The 19,644-nt window shown below is 39.4% G+C and overlaps 1 protein-coding gene across 2 annotated transcripts in view; it reads right to left on the bottom strand.

The window, feature by feature from the left end:
• MCF2L (MCF.2 cell line derived transforming sequence like) overlaps positions 1–19,644 on the bottom strand; it is a 100,429-nt gene that overhangs the window by 45,135 nt on the left and 35,650 nt on the right. For both annotated transcript variants that reach the window (XM_084303422.1, XM_084303420.1), the window contains exons 2-3: positions 19,236–19,319; positions 11,227–11,341 (exon numbers count right to left, since the gene is read on the bottom strand). In XM_084303422.1, coding sequence (XP_084159548.1) covers positions 11,227–11,341; positions 19,236–19,319 — 199 coding nt within the window. The remainder of the gene's footprint in view (positions 1–11,226; positions 11,342–19,235; positions 19,320–19,644) is intronic.

Below are 19,644 nucleotides of genomic sequence, written 5' to 3'. Positions count from 1 at the left end.
ATAGCCTTGTCCCATGTCTCCCATCCTTATGCCCCTTATACAGGAAAACCAAGACTTCTACTTTTTAGTTTTCACATACTTATACTTGATCTAATCTTTGTATTTTGATCTTTGACAGCTTCTGACTATCCGAAGTGAGACTGAGATTAATGACTTCTTACCCTTGGTAACCACAACACTTAAGGAAAATAAAATGGTCTTGTGCTTTCTTGAGTGCATGATGGAAATAGGAGGCGATATCGTGCTCCACAAAGCCCCAGTTTGAAAGCTTCAGATATCACAGGCTTTTATAGCTCATAATACCCAGCCTCACTGCAGAAGGCACACAACGAAATCAATTTAGAGATTGCAGGAACTGAAATAAAACTATAAACCAGGCATTGTTTGAGCTCTACACTGGACAATGAACTTGCTGATTTCAATTGGTAAGGGAGCCTGTAGGTTTTAACACAGTATCTAAGCTGAATACTGCTTTGTAATGCTGCTGCTATTTCAGATGTTTTCTAAAACCCTGCACTTAAATTAGTGCTTAAAAGCATTCAGTTGAAAAATAGACTGGAAAATAAAAAAGCATTATAATCCTTTATAATGACAACATTACAGATGATACTCCAAATATACTTCATAAATGCACAAATCATACTTACAAAAATGAACAGATCACATTTACACACCTAAGACAAGTTGGAAGTGTTTTGAAAGCCAGAAGGTAAGATCTTCCAACTAATTATACGTGCTCTAAATTATCAAGCTTTAACATTGCATTTGCTGTTTTTATGACAGAAAATTTGAGGTTTGCGTTGTTATCAAAACATCAGTGGCAAAGAAAAAAAAAATCTGCCAAGAAAATAAATAGAATGAAAGCATATTCCCAGAAGATGGCTGTACATGCAATTGCATGATACTGTTATGACATTTAATTGTTTTGACAGAAAATGGTGTTTCGGTGCCAAATTCTGCCACAGATGTATGACTGCACACATCCGAGAACAGAGCTGTTCCTAACACGCATATTGTTTAGGAACACATTTCTGAACACTCAAGTAAAGCTCTCTGGCTATCTAGCAGACCTCCTGAGCTCCCAAAGCAAACTGGCCTGACATTTAAGCTCCGATTCACGCCGTGGGCCTGACATCTCAGTTTGGATTCCCCCAGGAACCACCTCCTGTTGAGGTGTATAACCAGTCTATCAGATAACACTTCTTAATCCAGTAACATTTACGAGGGGAAACAAACAATCAAACACAAGCCAAACCAAAACCATAGAAATGATGAAGAGTGTCCCATTTTGTTTATATATAGGGGCAAAATTGGAACACAATGATGACTTCTGCATAATTTTAGATGGAATTTCTAACACTTCTGTCCTTAGGTGTTTTTTTTTTTTTTTTTTTTAAAACCTGTATCTCTTCAGCTGAAAATGCTGAAGAAATCAGATAGTGCAGGAAGCAGAGTTGAGGACATGTCCATTGCTTCTCGTCTCCTTGGAAAACCATCCCCAGAGCACAGCCTCCACGAACAGGCTCAGCCCGAGCTTCCTGAGATGCCAAGCTTGGTGTGAAAGTCACTGCTCTGCAGTTTTATTTCTCCATAGCCAAATCTCTGGAATTTGGACAAAATTTGCCATCTTGTCATTACTGTGTTTAACTAGTGGATTCCTGGACAGTGCTTTGACAACAGGCTACTGGTCTAGAAATATTTGTTATTTTGGATTATTTGGATTATTTTGGATTCATTTTCGGATATTTTGGGTCATTTCATAGAGAGCTGAAGGCCTTTCAACTGTAGAAGGAAAAATATACACAACCCAAATTTAGACTGACAATTGTTCATAAAAAACTGACAGGAAAGAAGGAATTCCAGCAAAAGAAATTAAAAATGAAGCACTCAGGAGTGCTGCTATCCAAGGGCAGCCTCTAGTGGTCTGTCCAAAATCACTGAAATACCAAGCAAAAATGTTTATATATAAAGCTTGTGGCAGTACCAGCTGCATTTCACCCGACATGGGGTGTTGTAACACCCCATGACAGGAATATAACCTAACCTGTAAGCAAGGAGACAGCATTTCTCATTGATTCTTACATTTAAGATCCTATTTAAAAAATAAAAACTGCCTTCCCCAAGACAACCAAACAAAAAAGTTCAACTAAATAGCTATAAATACAATAACATGCATACTATACTGCTCTCATTTTCATTTCACAATAGAAATTTTGGAATTAATGAATTTTTAACTGTGCACTCACGTCACAGCATTTGGACTTTCCTTCTCCCCTTCCCAGTTACCTCCCCCTAAATCTTACCCAGAACACCACTGATTAAAAGCTTATCAGTTGTTTTTCCTATTATGCTTACTTTTGGTCTCAGCTGTTACTAGTTCATGCCTCAGGAATATCTTGAAATATTCATACAATTTTTTCATCTTGGCTCAGAACTGGTCAGTCACCAGATACACAAAATTGAACTTCAGGATCTCACGGCAAGCCGGCAGTATATATGAAAAGAAGAATTGAGATGCATGTTGGGTTGTGAGGTGGCATGAATAAATAATAAGAAAAACATGTTAGGCAAATGGTTGTAGTTTGCTCATGAGGCAGAGGAGACCAGCAGAATCACAGAGCCTGGAACAGGAAAACAATGAAAATGCTTTTGGGAACTTTGTAAGCATAGACAAGATAATTGGGCATTCGTCTGTGTCAGCAGGAGAGACCATAGCTTATTTATTTTCAAGTATTTGCACTGATTTATATAGCATGCACAGCCACATTTATCTTTGCCTCCCCACTCAGCTTCAGATACAGGGGTGCCGATCTTCTCCATTTTCTCCTACTCTAAACACCTCATAACACACTTGCACTTCCATGCCGATTCCTCCTTAAAATAAATAAATAAATAATCAAACATTTGCTGTTTGGAGCACAGTAAGGCTGGCTATATTCCATCGTATGTGCTGACATCCTTTCTGCTCCAAAAAACTCATGCTGTCGGTGGGGGGAGATGAGGGAATATAGCCAATGTCAGAATAAGAACTGAAGCATCCAGGCATCATCTTCCATCTCCCCTTGTATCACACACACTGATTTCCTTTCCATCAGCCCTTTCGTACATGAACTTAGCAAGTTTTATACCACTGAGGAATCACACATGCTAAAATCAGCATGGCTTAGGTGCTTTTCTGCAGGTAAAAGAAATACTCATTAAAAGACAAAGTCACTGCTTAGCAGACCCCTCTTAGTGTGTGAAGTTCACTATTAAAAGTATTTTTAGGGAAGAACTTTTATTTTCTGAATGGAAGATTCAGTCTAATTTCTTCTGGCCACACCGAATTGCTTTTGTAAGGACTGAAGACAGACAATTTTGAGGACTCATTTAGACTTAACTACAGATGGCTGAAGTAGGCCACATTATCCTTGAGGGACAATTAGGGATAAATAGGTCAGTAAAGGCAAAAGGGCTCCATGTTGGTTGAGCTTAAGTAAATATAAACAACAGAAAGCCTGAGTGCTCCCAGCTTTAGAACAATCAAGCCTGATCCCATAAAAGCATTTTTACACCAATTCAGAACTACGATATTGGAATTAAACATATTTCCAGTGCACTTCAACTACCACTAATGCCATTGCACGAAGTACTGACACACATTTTCTGGAAGGCTGCATGCTGTGTTTTAGGCAGGTGAGTTTATACTTAAATAGAGTGTTAAATTCTCTGTAGTTGAGATTAGACTTAATGAAAGCTCCAGCGTGAGGTCCAGCATTTTACTAATTAACTTCCTTAATTTTACCTTGTCTCCTTACGAGATGAAATTTACCACTGGATACCATGTGTCATGCAAGTGGGATTTAAAGAATCCCTTCAACAGGGATGAACCTTAAAACAAGTTTAATATATTCACAAGGTGGACATCAGAACAACCATAAATTGCCCCAAACCCAGGAAAAATTCAGACCAAGTAACACATTGAGCTTTGACCTAATGTTGTCAAACAACGTATCTGACACAAAAGCTCCCGACCACACCACTTCACCTCAGGATTCAACACTCTTGTTTTAAATATAAACCTTTACATTTCTTTTCTGCTTACAGGAACATATGGCATTTACAACTGCTTGGCAGCTGTGCTCGGAGAGGAAGGGCACACACAGCATGACAGATTTTGCTGGAAACCCTGGGATGTTCTCATTGACGAATCTGAGGGGCTGCCAAGGTAACAGCAGGATACAGGTTCCACATCTTTAGCCTGGATTGTAATCTGACAAAGAGGAGAGCGTGGAAATGAAACACAGCTGACACAAATAGACACTGGAGCTGCAGAACTGTTGCTCAGTGTGTCAGTGTGAACTGACAGGGTGTCTGGTTTTTGGCACTTCTTACCCATTATGTGGTGACATTCGTCCCCGGCACTCCATAAAATAGAAGTAGTTAACTCTTAGCTAGCAGCGGGCTGCTTATTTAGGCTGCAGATAAATGAGGTAACTCGTGTGGTTACTCTTCCCCACTGGTTCTTCAGAAGGTTGGCCTGGCCCTGAAGGCTCTTCAGGCCCAAAGACAGCGTTACCCTAATGCAGGTGCCCCAGCTCTCAGGGAACAGCAGTGAAACCATGCTGACAAGACTGGCCAGACCCAAGCCTGCTCCACACACAAGCTCTGTGTGTACCAAGGTTTGTTAGCTCCAGCAACATCCACACCATGCTGTGCCGTGGCCATCCAGTCCCTAGCTAAATCATGGAATCATCAGGGTTGGAAAAGCCCTCCAAGATCATCTGCTCCAACCACCCCCCTACCACCAATGTCACCACCAAACCATGTCCCCAAGCACCAGGCCCAACCTCTCCTTGCACACCCCCAGGGACGGTGACTCTACCACCTCCCTGGGCAACCCATCCCAGTGCCTGACTGCTCCTTCTGAGCAGAAATGGCTCCTCATGGCCAACCTGAACCTCCGCTGGCACAACCTGAGGCCATTCCCTCTGGTCCTATCACTAGCTATCTGTGAGAAGAGGCTGACCCCCAGCTGCCCACAGCTTCCTTTCAGGCAGTTGTGGAGAGCAATGAGGTCTCCCCTGAGCCTCCTCTTCTCCAGACCAAACAACCCCAGTTCCCTGACGCTTTGCAGTGCCCATACTAATGAAGTCTTCTTGGACGCGAACCCCCTGGGAGGCTTAGTGAAGATGTTTCCTTTTAGTTTTTTGGCAACCCGATGTTAATCCCAAATGACAGAGAGCTGGTGCACTCTGTAAGGAAGGGTCTGGAGCTCGCCAGGCCGTAACAACAGAACTTTATAACTCCCAGACGCCAACACTTTGTGAAGTTATCTTGTTCCGTTTCGTAACTTGGCCAGGCTCGCTCCCTAATTTCACACACCAGGCGGTACCATGAACAATAGCATTTCTTAGAACACCACACTGTGTTCGGGCCTTTGTAAGCCATCGGGATCTTAAAGACGAGGACATTCTCCTGGGCAGGAAACCGATGGGGACAGCTTTCAAAACAGGAAATAGCAGAACATGACAATTTAACCTGAGATATGCTTCGGATCATGCAGCGGGACAGAAGGGCATTACAAACAGAGGCTGTACAAGGCTCTGTCTGAATACAAGCACAAAAGGCCTGTGTATTGTATTTAATAAGCAGCGTGGGACTAAAATTGGCCATGACAACTCAAAATTTTCTAATCTATACCATTTCTCATGAAGGGAACTCTGTATTTAAGACAGTGTTGCACATTTAAAATATTAATTTTTTAATCTCTTGTGACCACAAAAATTTTAGCTTGCTTTTTTTTTGTTGTTGTTGTTCAAGGATGAATCTATAAGAGCAATGAAGAAAAATATTAAAGCTATATCCTTTTAGTTTCCCATACAGCATATTGTTATTGGATTGCAGAAGAAACTGCTAATTAGCCAGAAACAAAGCCATATGTTTGAAAAATCCTGTCTTTTTTTTTTTTTTTTTTTTTTTAAACCACTGCAATTATCTACTAATTTCTTTTGGACCAAATTCTCATGTAACACCCCACATTTTGTAAACTCATTTTCCAAGAACACATACATGCTGGTAAGTTAATAAAACATGTTACGTTTCAGCTGTGATTGATAGAAATAAACACATATAACACTTGCCTTCAGTGTACATCATAGATCTTAGATGTCCATTTACTAGGATAAATAGAAAAGGTGAAAAAATACTTTCAAAACAAAGAAAAAATGAGAAAAGCGTACTGAACACCCTGAAATAACTTCTTAAGGGTACGAGGCAGTTGCTTTAGGAGTCTATTTCAACCTTGAATGGAATATTCTTCCTCCACCCTCTGTATATGGGATATAAAAGGCACACCTTACAGGTGCCTCTCCCACTTCGCAGTAGCAATGACAGACACTGTGTATGGAAGTCTTCAGATTTTTATTCAACTCTGTGGTGAAACGACCTTGTCTTCCTACCCAGCTCAGCAGCATTCCCCAAGGACTCACCCAGTGAAGTGACAGGAGGCATTCTTCTCTGCAAGCTCTAAAGAGTATCAGACTGGCTACACAGACATCATGAAGTGCCCTCAAACACAGGCAAAACTTGGCTCACTGTTCTCTGCTGAAAGCCAATTGACTCTAAAGATCATCTCTCTTACAGACACGTGTCTACAGATATGAATTTATTCAGAAACTGTATTGTTAAAACCTAATAATTCCTGAAGATCAGTACTTATATCAAAAGTATTAGTAGTAATTTATCATTGTAGTTAAAGTACTCTTCCCGTAAGGCATTGCCCTAAGTATGTTACATACTGTCACGGATTCCCCTTCTTTCATCTTGGGTGCTACATGTGTAAAACAATAACAAAAATCACTGGAACTAAGCAAAGAAAAAAAAAAAATCACTCAGGAAGAGAGTCCCCAGCTTTTCAATACAAAATATTTTGTACTTCAATAATAGTACTAAACCCACCAGCTGCTAAAAGGAAGAACCTGTTTCAGAAGTATTAGATATATACCTTTACAATGTACAACTCATAAAGTGAAACATAAAAGGATTGGCTATACTCTTCCACTGTCTATAGTTCTTATCCTTAATCCATCATTTTTTTTTTCTGATACAGCAACGATCTTTAATTACACACGGTACATGACTGTTGTCACACAGAATGTCAACAATCTTGTACTGAATATTTTGAGATTATTACAAGCCATACATGAGGTACTGTACCTTATCTAGATGTCTAGCTGAACATGTTTTCCTTGCAGTGTTAGCAATCTGAAGGAGATGGTTCTGCTTTTTGTTTAATAATATACAATTGCACCAGGGTTAATGGTATATCTTATATTGAAATTAGATATTCCCTTTCCACTGTCTCCTTTCTTAACTTCCTCAACTTATCAGACTTCCACATCTGAGCACACGCTGATAGCTCTGCTGTTTGCATTATTCTACTCCCCGGTCATCTAAGCTGGTAACATGCAACTTATAATAGTTCAATTTCTGAATGCAAGGTGACCCATGAGATATTTAACTCTTCATTGTAGCAGTTCACTGTGAAAGAGACAAGTTTATACAGGAAAAGCTTGTTAAACTCAGTGTTCAGATAGTATAGAATAATAATTCAATGAGGAGGGACAAGGTCAAGTTTACACCTATGCAATCAGAGGGAATAGTAACTACATGTTCAGAGGTTTTGGTTTTTCTCTTTTGACAGGAAGTCCTAAGCTACACTTATTAAGGCTTTTATTAATACTCCTTTCACTTGGAAACAAATCTTGAAAATCTGATGCCACTGCTAGAAATCACCATACTGGTAAATATTTTATTAGGCAAAAAATCTTCTGCAGAACACAGAAAGGTCCTTTCTTATGTGGCTCTTAGCAGTTTCTCGTTGTCATTCCCATGAAATATCATTTCCCCTAACACATGACTGCAGGCAGTCAGACAATAAGCTTTGAGTTATTGCTGCCAACCCCTCGCTGTGATCGGGAATCTTGTGCAGGGCCAAGTGGCACAAACAGCCTAGCATGTTTTCCAAGGAACTGTTGTGGCTCCAGACGTGTCTGTGCTCTACAGGGCTTTTCTATGAAAAAGTTCTTCTCCTCAGTCAGAACAACCAAAAGACAAAGTTATGTATTTCATAAGCTAAATGATACTGATCAGTTGAGGATTCCATGCATAAAAGCTGTGGGCTGCATTTTTTACCCTTCCTGTAAATTTGTATATCTTAGACCTTTTAAATAAACTTACAAAACAAATAAACTATCTGCCTCCACTTCCCTGAAAAGCAGTTTCCAAAGTACCCAAAAGTTCCCAGTCTTTAAAATTTTAGCCATTGTAAACTAAGATAACAACAAAAATCCTGCCTTGTGACAACTTTAACAACACTAGAAATATCAGCAATTCAAAGTTCACAATACTGCCCATCTTTGAGGTATATGCAGTCGATAGCTTATTGTTGGCAGAAGATGTTTTACGAGGGAGTGTATGCTGACATCTGGTTAGCAGCATTTCTGCAGTTTGTTGTTCCTACACACCTACCCAAGGGCTTATAAACAAAGTTTAACACAGTAAGCGTGTAACACCATTAGACAAGATGTCAGGGATGACCAAAGCCCTTTGAGATTACAGGCACTAAAAAGGTCCCAGTTTTATCAGCATTTTAACAGTGGCATTAACATTTCAGCTTAAAACTTGTAACAAAAGTTATAAAAATCCAAGAACATAAAATATGGGTATAGTAATAAAAGTTAGTATCTTGCTTTTTATATCTACCTAGCTATTTTCCTTAGTTTACAGGGGATGGCAACCTGAAAAATTAGAAATAAAAGAAAGAAATAACAAAAACATCCTACAAGAACAACCAAACTTAAGAAGTGGCTGCTGCTGGCTGGCTATGCATACAATAATTATGTATGGGAAAATGAACAAAAAATCTCCAGAAATTCTGCTCCCAGAGTTTCAATTAGTCAAAACGTGCTCCCACCAAGCTGATGCACTGGGACGCCTTCAGTGTTCCTCCCTGCGCCAGATGCTGTTTGCTCCGCTCAGAATTTCTCACACGAATCCCACTCTGTGAAGAAGTTCAGTGGGCCACAATAAGGCGCCTTGCCAAAGGAGGACTTTCATAAGGAGGAGCAGATGTGAATTTAGCACATAATTATTTGTAATAACAGTATTCAAGGAAGATACTATCAAGGGAGGCTTAGCACCCCACAGCTTAAAGAGCACAAGGATAAACAAATAAAATAAAGCTGACTGTTGGCTTCACAGCTCCTCTCCTGCTTACCTATGTGTTAGTAAGTTCAACTAGGACAGCACCTCATGGTACTGTGCTGCATATAACCAGTGTTCCCTGAAAGGGAATAGGTCCTACAAAATAATTAGGAGGAAAGACCTTTACAAGAAGACCATTTGTTCACTGTATATGCATGAAAAGAAGTAAAGCATGTGTGTGCATGAGGGAAATCGGCCATGATTAGTTTCAGACACGAATTCAGCACAGCCCATGCTGAGTTGCACTGAACATTGTCAGAGGAAAGAATGAGAAAAACAGCTTGAGACCAACATTTAATCGGTGTTAGATAACTTGCGTTTCTAAGGGTATTTAATCTGGGAAAGCCACAAAGCCCAATTTGGGAAAGACATAACAGATCTCACTTCATACAATAGTTCAAACTTGAAGGGATCTCAGGAGGTTTCCAGTCCTACCTCCTGCTCAAAGCAGGGCCAACCCAAATTTGGATCAGGTTACTCAGGGCTTTGGACGGTCAGGTCTTGAAAACTTTCAAGAATGAAGACTCCGTGATATCCTTTGGCATCCTGTCTCAATGCTACATCACTCTCCCAGTAACAAATAGATGAACCAGTCTTTCCCCACCTAGTAGCCCCCTATCAAGACTGTGACTACCCAACTTGGACACAAGGCTGCTGGGAGAAGACTGTGGAAAGTCTTGCTAAAGTTGAGACATGCACAGCCTCCCCTCATTTACACACCCAGTAATTTCACCACGGAAATAGGTTGATCAAGTGCAATTTACCATTGTTTAATCCATGCTGGCTACTTTCCAGCACTTTCAGCTTTCTTGTGCACATAAATGTGTTTGAAGAGGACTCACTCCATAACTTCCTGACAGACTAAAGTGAGGTCAACTAGCCTGTAGTGCGTCAGATCATTATTCTTGTCCTTTCTGAAGATGAATATATTTGCTTTTCTCCGGTCATCACAGTCTGCCTCTGATCTCAAAAATCTTTTGAAGGTGATAAAGAGCTGCCTCACCACTCTAGATATAGCTCAGCTTATCCCAAATACTAGTTTGGGGTCAACATTTTTCAAGAGATCCTTGAGATCCTCACCTCTTGCTAGTCACTCTCAAACTCAGATCCTGTCTCTAAGCACAAAGGCCTGGACAGGCTGTCAGAGAAGACTGATGAGCTCTTTGCTTCAAGTGTCTCAGCCTCCCATCTGTGTTGGCTGCCACTAAAATACCCAGCCCATTCAGCACAAGCTCACGTTCTCCTTCTTCATTCCTTTACTGCTAATGCAGCAGATTTTTTTCTGGGGGGTGCTGTGACTTTCCTGAAGCCACCCCATGTGTTCAGGCAATGCTTCTGTATTTCACTTTTGTAGCCTGCCACTGCTTTCACCTCCTGCGCGCTGTCTTTGTACTGCAGCTCAAAGTCACAAGTTCCCCGCTCAGCCAGGTCAGTCTCCCAGTATGTCTACTCATTTTCCAAGCTGTACCATTCTTGTGCTTGGATGGTGCTGTCCTCAAAAACTTGCCAGCTTTCCTCAGCAGATTTACTCTTCAGAATTACACTCCATTAAATCTCACCTGAATAAGCCAGTCTGTTCTCTTGAATTCTAGCATCTGTACTCTACTCTGCTTTCCGTTAGCATATCCTGCCAAAATTGTATATTTCCAATTAAAACACACAACACCACACTCCAAATTCCAGCAGTGCAGAAATATGAAACAAAAGGAAAATTTCTATTACAGAATCTATATCCATACCTACCAGAAAGTAATTTCTTCTTTCATGTTCTAGATGAATGATATACTGCTATTTATACTTTTATCAGCTACTGCATTAGGTGGTTCTCACTAATCAAGACTCTTATTGACGCTGCATCACCTGCTATATTCATGTTTTCTTTAATTAAACACAAGCCTGACCTTTACCCCATGATATATGTTTCTGAACATAGGAAATCCTTTATTGGATAAGAGTATTTTCTCTTGGCTGGGTGCTCACCTTGGGATGCTGGTGAGGTAGGTCAGGACATTCTGGAACTCCTTCTCTGGGATCTCACTGAAAGCTGGGTAGTCTGGAAAGGTGATAACAGGGCATCCATCTCCCCCTCTTCCACCTACAAAAGAAACAAGAAGCAGGCACATTTACATAAACGTCCCGTTAACTAGACTGCAATTTCCCAGTAATTAAACTATTGTACTTTTTCTTCTTTTGATGCAGTGCTCATCAGCATGGACACTACTTATTCTGAACAGTCCAATCTCTTCTTCAGAGTTTATAGAGTTCTATAGGAAGAAATTTATTACACATTAATTTTTTCCTGTACATGTTAAGTGCCTTGTGTGAACACAATTTGGACACCAGGTGGCAGTGCATCTTTCATTTGATAAATGCCGACTGCAAGTAAATACACCCCATTTGGAGAAAAAAACATGTAGTAATTTAGGAAAAAAAATAATCAGAACTAAGCAGGCAAATCTCCATATTGAACCAAACTCAACCTCCTTACCAGTTTGAGCTCATTCCTACAACCCTCCCCTCAGCTAGGGGAGCTAGCTCTCTACCATATCTATTTTTAGGTACAATTATGCATTATTTTCAGCTTTCCCTGGTTACTCGCTTTGTTCCACTTAGCTTCTATAAATAGGCCATACGAAACAAAAGAAAAAGAACAATACACTTGCAGGACATGGCCTAAAAGAAGAACCACAGACCATGACTTTCAGGAAGTTCCCAGACCACCACCAATTGTCAAGGGCAAACGTGGAGCCGTCCAGCCTTGACACAGCCTACTATTTTTCAGTTCCTATTACACTCATTGGCGGTTATCATGGGTGGGGATGACTCCATCCTGCCTGTAAATACACTGTTGTGCTCTGCTTACGTTACTCTAGTATTTTCCCGACGGGACACTTAAGCACACCTATACGTCCTAGTGCTGCTCAAGTGCTTTTCCTTCGTGCTGCAGGGCTTAGAGCCAGGTGCTCTGAACTGCTCTGCATAATAAATTCCACCTAATTCCAGCTTTAACATCGCTGGCCTAGAGAAGTCGCTTTCTATATTGCGACTTGAAGTACATGATATTGCAACTTGAAGTACACGGCCACAAATGAAAGACCTGCTGCTCTAGTAAAGCCCTTGCTCCTTGCAAATGAGCATTTGTCACAGCAAGCTACATAAAGATCACAGAAAACACAGCCAAGTAAAAATCCTACATGTAAGTAGTGTTCGTATGAAATACTAATAGAGTTTTTGTTTTTTTAACATGTCCTTTTTTTCAGAGTGAACTTAAGGCAGCAAGGAATGTTTATTTTTTCCCTTCATTCAGAACCATTTATCCTTGTTTCACCTCTGCAAAAGCATCATTACCCAGTTCAGTCCTAAATTAGCTGTGTAAAATGTGATTTTCTTCCCTTCTCCTGAAACTAAACCAAGCCACAGAATTTTGGTGTGAGTAGATAAAAGGGAAACTGGAGTTTGGAAAGCCTTTTTTTTTTTTTTTTTTTTTTTAGAAGAGCAGGAAAGCAAGAGAGTGACAAAAATATCTAACTTGACCTCTCTCGTACTTTCTGAAATATGTTTTTAAGGCAAAAAATTAAACATCTTATTAAGGCCAATTAACATAATAGCCTTTCAACATTCCAAACCCAGTTACGAAAAAGACAAGGAAACTCACCTGAACTCCATGAGTGCTACAGGTCATGACAATAATTCAATTTGTAGAGTCATTTAGAATCATTTCTAAAATGAGCAACTGTAATTTTCACAAAAATGTAAAAATTGTAATCCAGAAAATAGTATTTCTTTATTTTATTTTAAAGAAATACAGGTCTGTTGGGAGAGTGACTGCATCTACTTAGCTCACAGTCACGACAGCTGCAAAATCATCTCTCCCTGCAACTCACCCTCCTGAAATGTCCACCACAGCTGTGGATCAGGCTGAGCTTCTTTGCTGGCCAAGTTCAATTCACCATGGCGCACACAACCCTACTCTCCTATTGCTAGGCGTAAGCAGGGATGCATTGACTTGTTCAGCTGAAGTGTAATAGTTTTACATTTCTTAAGACAACCAAGTATATCTTTGGGAGCATATTCAATCTAATCTTAGGTGGGTTTTGTTGTTTTCTAGAAGTTTTTTCAGAAAGGATATTATAGCCCCTTCTTTTTGAAGATACGTGCATACTCACACACACACACACAAATGCTGTCATGACTATGCAAGGGAAAACGTTGAAAGAAGTCTGTTATTTCTTTTTGAGGTATTCATCAAATGCCACTTGAGTGCCAGCTTTTGTTTTTGGTTAAATTGCAAAGAGCAGAAGAGAACACGCCGCTCCTTAAACACCTGCAATCAGCCCTCACTCATTTTGTCTGAAATGGTTTCCAAGAATTACTTGAGACTGGTCTCATTATATGTGTAGCTGTAAGGAACCACCTCCAAATGAGAGGATCATTATTTTTCAGCCTAAAAATGGAAACACCATAGAAGTGAAGAGCACTGAAATGTATATCTGCAATTAAGCAAAAACCAAATACCACTTTACATGAAGTAGATCCACTTCCACCCTATTTCCGTGAGCCTTCATTAAAGCGGTACTTTGTTATTAACTCATTTACAACTGACTTGGCAAGCCTATTCAACTGAAGCTTCCAAAACAAATTTGATATCAAAGAAAACAAATTACCCATGTAAACCGAAAGTTTTTTGGTGGATAAACCCCTACAATTCCAGTAAACTTCCAGTGAGGTGGGGCTGTCTTCTAAGTAGAAGACTGGCCTTGGTCTACAGCCAGTTATTACATCAGTGACAGCCCTGCATTTTGGGAGAAAATAAGCATTTTGAAAACATGTTGAATTGCGTTAGCTCTACAAGTTAGGTAGCAAAACGACTTAATTTGGCTTATGAAATAGCACACAGGGTTCCTAACTTTTGTGTACGATTTTTTAAACAATAGCACTGACCATTAAAATTGCGTGGATTCAGAGCATCAAGAACCCATGGATACTAAAGGAGTGGAAGAGGTCCTTTGAAACTAGCAAACCTAGGTAATTTAGCATTTATTCTCTATATTTTGCTGCATCTAACTTTTCCTACCACAGTTAGGAAAAAAAGAACATCATAAAAAAGAAAATTGCAAGTTGGTAAGGTGATAAAGAACTGCCAAGCCAAGGAAATTTTAACACTTTTGCACAAATTCTAATCAAGAGGCATACAATGGACTCGTTATCCAAAACCACTCTTAAGTGGCAAACAATTACTGCTACTCTTTTCAGTTTAAAATCGCATTGAAAGTTACAAAAATTATGAAATTGGCACAGCTGCTAGAAAACGTGTGCATAGAGAAAACAAAAATTCCCCACAACCCAATAAAAGACATGCTCTTTCCCCTAGTAGGGCTGGCAAAATCAGGGAGCAGCAAAGTAGAATGCTCAGACTTTCAGGAAACAAAAGCAGACTATGTTGTGGTGTTCCCCTAGTTATCCTGCTCCAGTTTGCAAATGAAAAGGTGCTCTCAAAAGCACTCTACCCAATCCCACAAGAAGGAAGCAGTGTAGGTGGATATAATTATATGATGACAGGTTTAGGTTAGAGGACCTGTATTTTAGCTCCGTCATGCAAATGAAATGGCACTCAGATTAAAAGATATGATTTTTATATTGATCAATATGGGCACACGAGTCTCAAGAGTTGAGCAATTTGACAACGATGATGATCAACAACTTCAGTTCAAAAGATCCAGCTTGTGTAAAAATAATCTTGTTTGCACTGACATCAAAAGTTAGATACTTGTGTGAATGAGAGAAAGCCTTAATACATTTTTTATTTTTATTTTTTACTGCTGTTGTGGTTCAGATACTATGTTTATGTTTCTGAAGAGGAATTTATCTTTTCTCCTTGAGGAATATACTCAATTGGAGTACTCAAAGTATCTGAAATTAAGAGTAGACTTCAATGAAATGGTGGATAAAAGCTTCATTGCATATCCTTTGTAAAGGAAAAAAAAAGAATTGAGGTATTTATTAAAAAAATATTATTTCCTTGAAATGACAAATTTTACATTACTTCACAAGCTGCATTTTGCTCAGGCTGATCAGTAGTAAGTATACTGGGCTAGAAATCAGTTTTTTTTTTCTTTCTTTTTTAGTTTCTACAGACAGAAAGTTCACTGTACTGAATATAAAACCACAGTTCGGTCAACACCTGAGTGAGACAAACCACTACTGTTTCTTGCCTCTTCCACTGTCAGTACAGGACACTTACAATAAATGCGTTATATGGGTAACAAAACTGAAATTTCAAAAATAAATGCTGCAATGTGTATAGCACAGAATCCACTTAGAAATTCTCAGAGTTTACAGACTCAGGACCCATAGATACAACAAAGAGAACAGTTTAACCAGTTAGATATTTTCAGGTCACTTCCATACAGGAGAGCAAGGACATTGCTGATGAATTCCAAGTTAGAGATAGCAAGGAGAAGCAAATCATTTACAAGGATAATTTAAGGGCCAAAGATTAAGCATTTCTAAAAGCTAGAACCAATGCTAACTTTTTTTCAACTGCAGGAAAGCCAGCTATGAATAAACATGCAAAAATGCAAGTTGCATGAAGAATTAAAAATAGCAACTCATATGTATTTTTTCTTTAATGGAAATAACTTTGTTTGAAGTTGTGCATTGCATGAAGAGGCATTCAAAGCAAAGTGAGCTGAAACAGCTGGTTTCAGTACTTGTGCTGGCCAGAAGAGTCATTTGCACATCACATAGCTTGTATGATTTAAGATGCATATAAACATATACACCTGTCTGTATGCTCTTGTTCATCCCATTTGTTTTAACAAACCTGCATATGGCAACTGCATATAGTTATGAAGTTGGGTATGAAAGTAATATGGCAACTTTCTAAGCCAGGAAAGAGAAAATAAAATATTTGTGAAAGAAAATATAAAATGCAAATGAGCAACTGTAAGCAAGGTAGACTTTTGAAGAGACTTTTGAATAGAGCCCCCAGTGTCCCTTTAGAGGAGAAATGAATAAATAAAACAGTAATAATAATAAAAAAAATTTGCAATACAGGAAAAAAAGGTTACAAAAATACAAACTAAATAAAGAACGTGTTAGACAGGTGAAACAGTGAACCATGTAGAGAGGACTGTCTGCTTTGGTATGTGGAAGGGCACACCTAATATAGCTTAGCAGCAACAAAAAGCAACAAAAATTCTTAAAGTTAAGGACCTTGTTCCACAGAAGGAAGAAACTCCAAGGAAAAATGTAAGCAACTGGGCCAGAGGTAAAATATTAACACTGGGGTTTGTAATCTTGTTTTGTGAATGATTTGAAACCTCATCCAGAGCTTGCCCCTATTACATGTGAGCTGAACACAACTGCAGGCACATTGCCAAGCCACAGCTGGAGCCTTCAGCATCTGTAGGAGCAGCTAGAACTTTGAAACCTTGATGCAATTACATTTGGCTATGCTTGCTGAAAAACTTAAGAATTAAAATAAAGTTTTGTTTTAAATTGTTTTGTTCCAAGCCTAACTTGGATGTCCCCAGAGCATTTATATTATAATCTAACACAATGAGACACACAGAATACTCTGTACCTTGAGAGGAAGAGACAGACAAACAGGTGATCCTGTTTTAGGTCAAAACACAGAAAGTAGCTCAGGAAGGGCTACAATCATCAGCTGTTGAAGCAGACTGGTTTACATTCACTATTAAGCAAGTGTCCCACAAGACCTAGATATATCCTATTAGTGAAACGGATGTGATTCTCAAGTATATGTTGCATTGGTGTTGAAAAAAAAAATCACTAAAAATTGAAACGTTATATATGACATTAATTGATTCACCACACCTGCAAAGAAGCTATCTACCACATATATTCATAATCTAGAAACTTCAATTTTAACGTGTTTTGTATCACATCCTAAGATACTATTTTAAAGGCAACTTATTAATTAAAAAAATGTCCCCTTCACACACATAGGGAAGGCCTTAAGTGGCATTCCAGCAAAGCTACTTGTAAGCACAACAACTGCAATAATCAGTAAATTGGTAAATTGCATATAAATTGAGTATCAAAATATTAACTCTGTTCTTTTGTTCACAGAACCCATAACAGCGCTACTTGGTACAGCACCGAAAATAAACCCTCAATGTCCTGCAGGATAAAAGAACTGAATTTCAAAGTGAAATGAAAATGCATAACAATCTAATTGCCCAATAATAATACAGTGTAACGAAGAATATAGTTATAGCCCATAATAATGCAGCTGTCCTACTATTTCAGGCGAACAAAGCAGACTTAAAATAGATATGAGATTTAAATACAAACTGAATAAAATAGAACAAGGAACGGCTGTCTTCACTAAGCTCCACTGCACAGCAGATGTAATGAGTGTTGACGATGCCTGTAGAGAACTCAAGACTAGCAGGGGATGAAGAATCTCCCATTGGACTCAATGAGATTTCAGCCATCTACTGAAATCACCGGTTTTCCACTCACTTCTGAGGGTCAAAATATAAACCTTATTTGGAGTTGCCTAGATAGACTGGTTCTTGCATAACACTATTTCACGCTAATTTTTGCCCCTGGATAAAAAGTAAGGGCTTAGAAAGCAAAAAAAAAATCCCAGAAACGAATTGTAGCTTACACACCATCATCTCAAATGAAGCATGAACAGCCAACTTCATGAACTAAATAGTCTTATTTTCACGTGCTACCATCATCCCATAGAAAACACAACCACTACTACAGTTCCAACGCTTAGTTTAGCTTATGAGGCAGGAATAAGTTATAAATAATGATCAGCTGCGGTAACAACAAAATTAAAAAAGGTTTTATCAAACAAAGCAGCATGTTGTTTCGTTCCCAGGTGTCCCTTAATCTGATGCAGGAAGGGATTCAAAGGCGAAAGAACAGTCAAAGTCCAACTTCAGCCTAGAAAGGTTAACCTCCTTCATACTGAAGGAGGCAGGGCTGCTCTGCAAAGCTCATCCCTCTCCATGCACTGGAGGGAGGGCAGGGCAGTAACTCCAACAAGTTCACTGCTGCACATCTGTGAGAGTTTTACAGACAGGAAGAAAAGAAAAGAAAACAAAACACAACAACACAGAAGCTTATCAGACTCTGTCTCAGCCTGATCAGTGAGCATCTCCCTTTATCTGTTAGGGATTAGTCACGGTTGGTCCCAGCATCTGGAGGGACCAAGCTCAGCAACTGATGCCTGCACAGCACAAACACATTGCTTACCTGGCACAGGTAATCCAGGGGCAAAGACACGCTGTGCTGTGTGAACACAGCTGTGCTGCTTTTAGAGACAGCTTTAAGTCCACAAAGCCAGTTCCTTTGCAGAATGAATGCAGGGATGCCAAGAGGAAAAGCCCTTCCAGAGCTGCACGTGTCTGAGCCTGGCACTGGGACTGCTGGGGAATGTGCTACAGTGGTGCTCGCTCACACATTGCTTTGGTAAAGTCCAAGGTGTTAGCTTAGGTTTCAGTACTGAAGCTGACGGCAGAGCCAACAGCAGCTTAGTCTGCAGTATAAGGCCCATGAGACCACAGCTACATCAGCACACCCATGCTGCATTTCCAATTCCTAACAATGGCTCAGTTAGATTGGGGAACTCACTATCAGGGTGCAAGCCCTGTCTCAGCCATGACCACTGGAAAGCACAGCTCCCTTAGCACTGACTACATGTTTGTGTACCAGGCTCCTCCACACTTCCTCATTCATTTTTTCCCCATTTATTCCTTTATCCTATCCTCATTTCCATCCCATTATCCTAGATGCTGAAAATGATTGATAATTTAAAATTTCCATTGTGCCTTATGAAGTAAATACCTTCACTTTTTTTTAAATCCTTAAATAACAAGTCTTGGTAGTCTGTATTTTCAGTTTCTTATAAGGAACAGATTTGTCCTACGTGAGGCATCAGAAACCATGGAGGCATAACAGGCCCAGCTGAGCAGTGTCCACATGAGGGAACATCGTAGACTTCTTACCTGACAGGTAAGCAAATTGTTTCTTTAACTGGTCCTGAATATCCGCAGCATAGAGGGGAATGATATCCTGATGCATGATTTCATCTGTGGGGAAAAAAAAAAAAGCATTGCAGTCATTTTATATAAAATTTTAGAGCAGACATGAACAATAAAATCAGCACTAATTAAAAAAAAAAAAAACAAAACACAGAAACTGGTCTAAGCTTTCAAAAATAACATGAAAATATTTGGAGTGTTTCAAGTGTTTGCCAGGGGCAAACTTTTCTTTGAACAGCATATTGATAAAAGATTAAAAGTGATGTAGATTTGCTGACACGTGGAAGGTGTACTGGATGTCACTGAACCAGACGTTATGAAGCTAGCTAATATTCCTCAGGAGTGATGTTAAACAGTCAGATTTTACATATCA

Source organism: Netta rufina (genome assembly GCF_964035555.1).
Source record: "Netta rufina genome assembly, chromosome: 1".
NCBI classification, from domain to species: Eukaryota; Metazoa; Chordata; class Aves; order Anseriformes; family Anatidae; genus Netta; species Netta rufina.
This window is presented reverse-complemented; position numbering and strand designations above follow the sequence as displayed.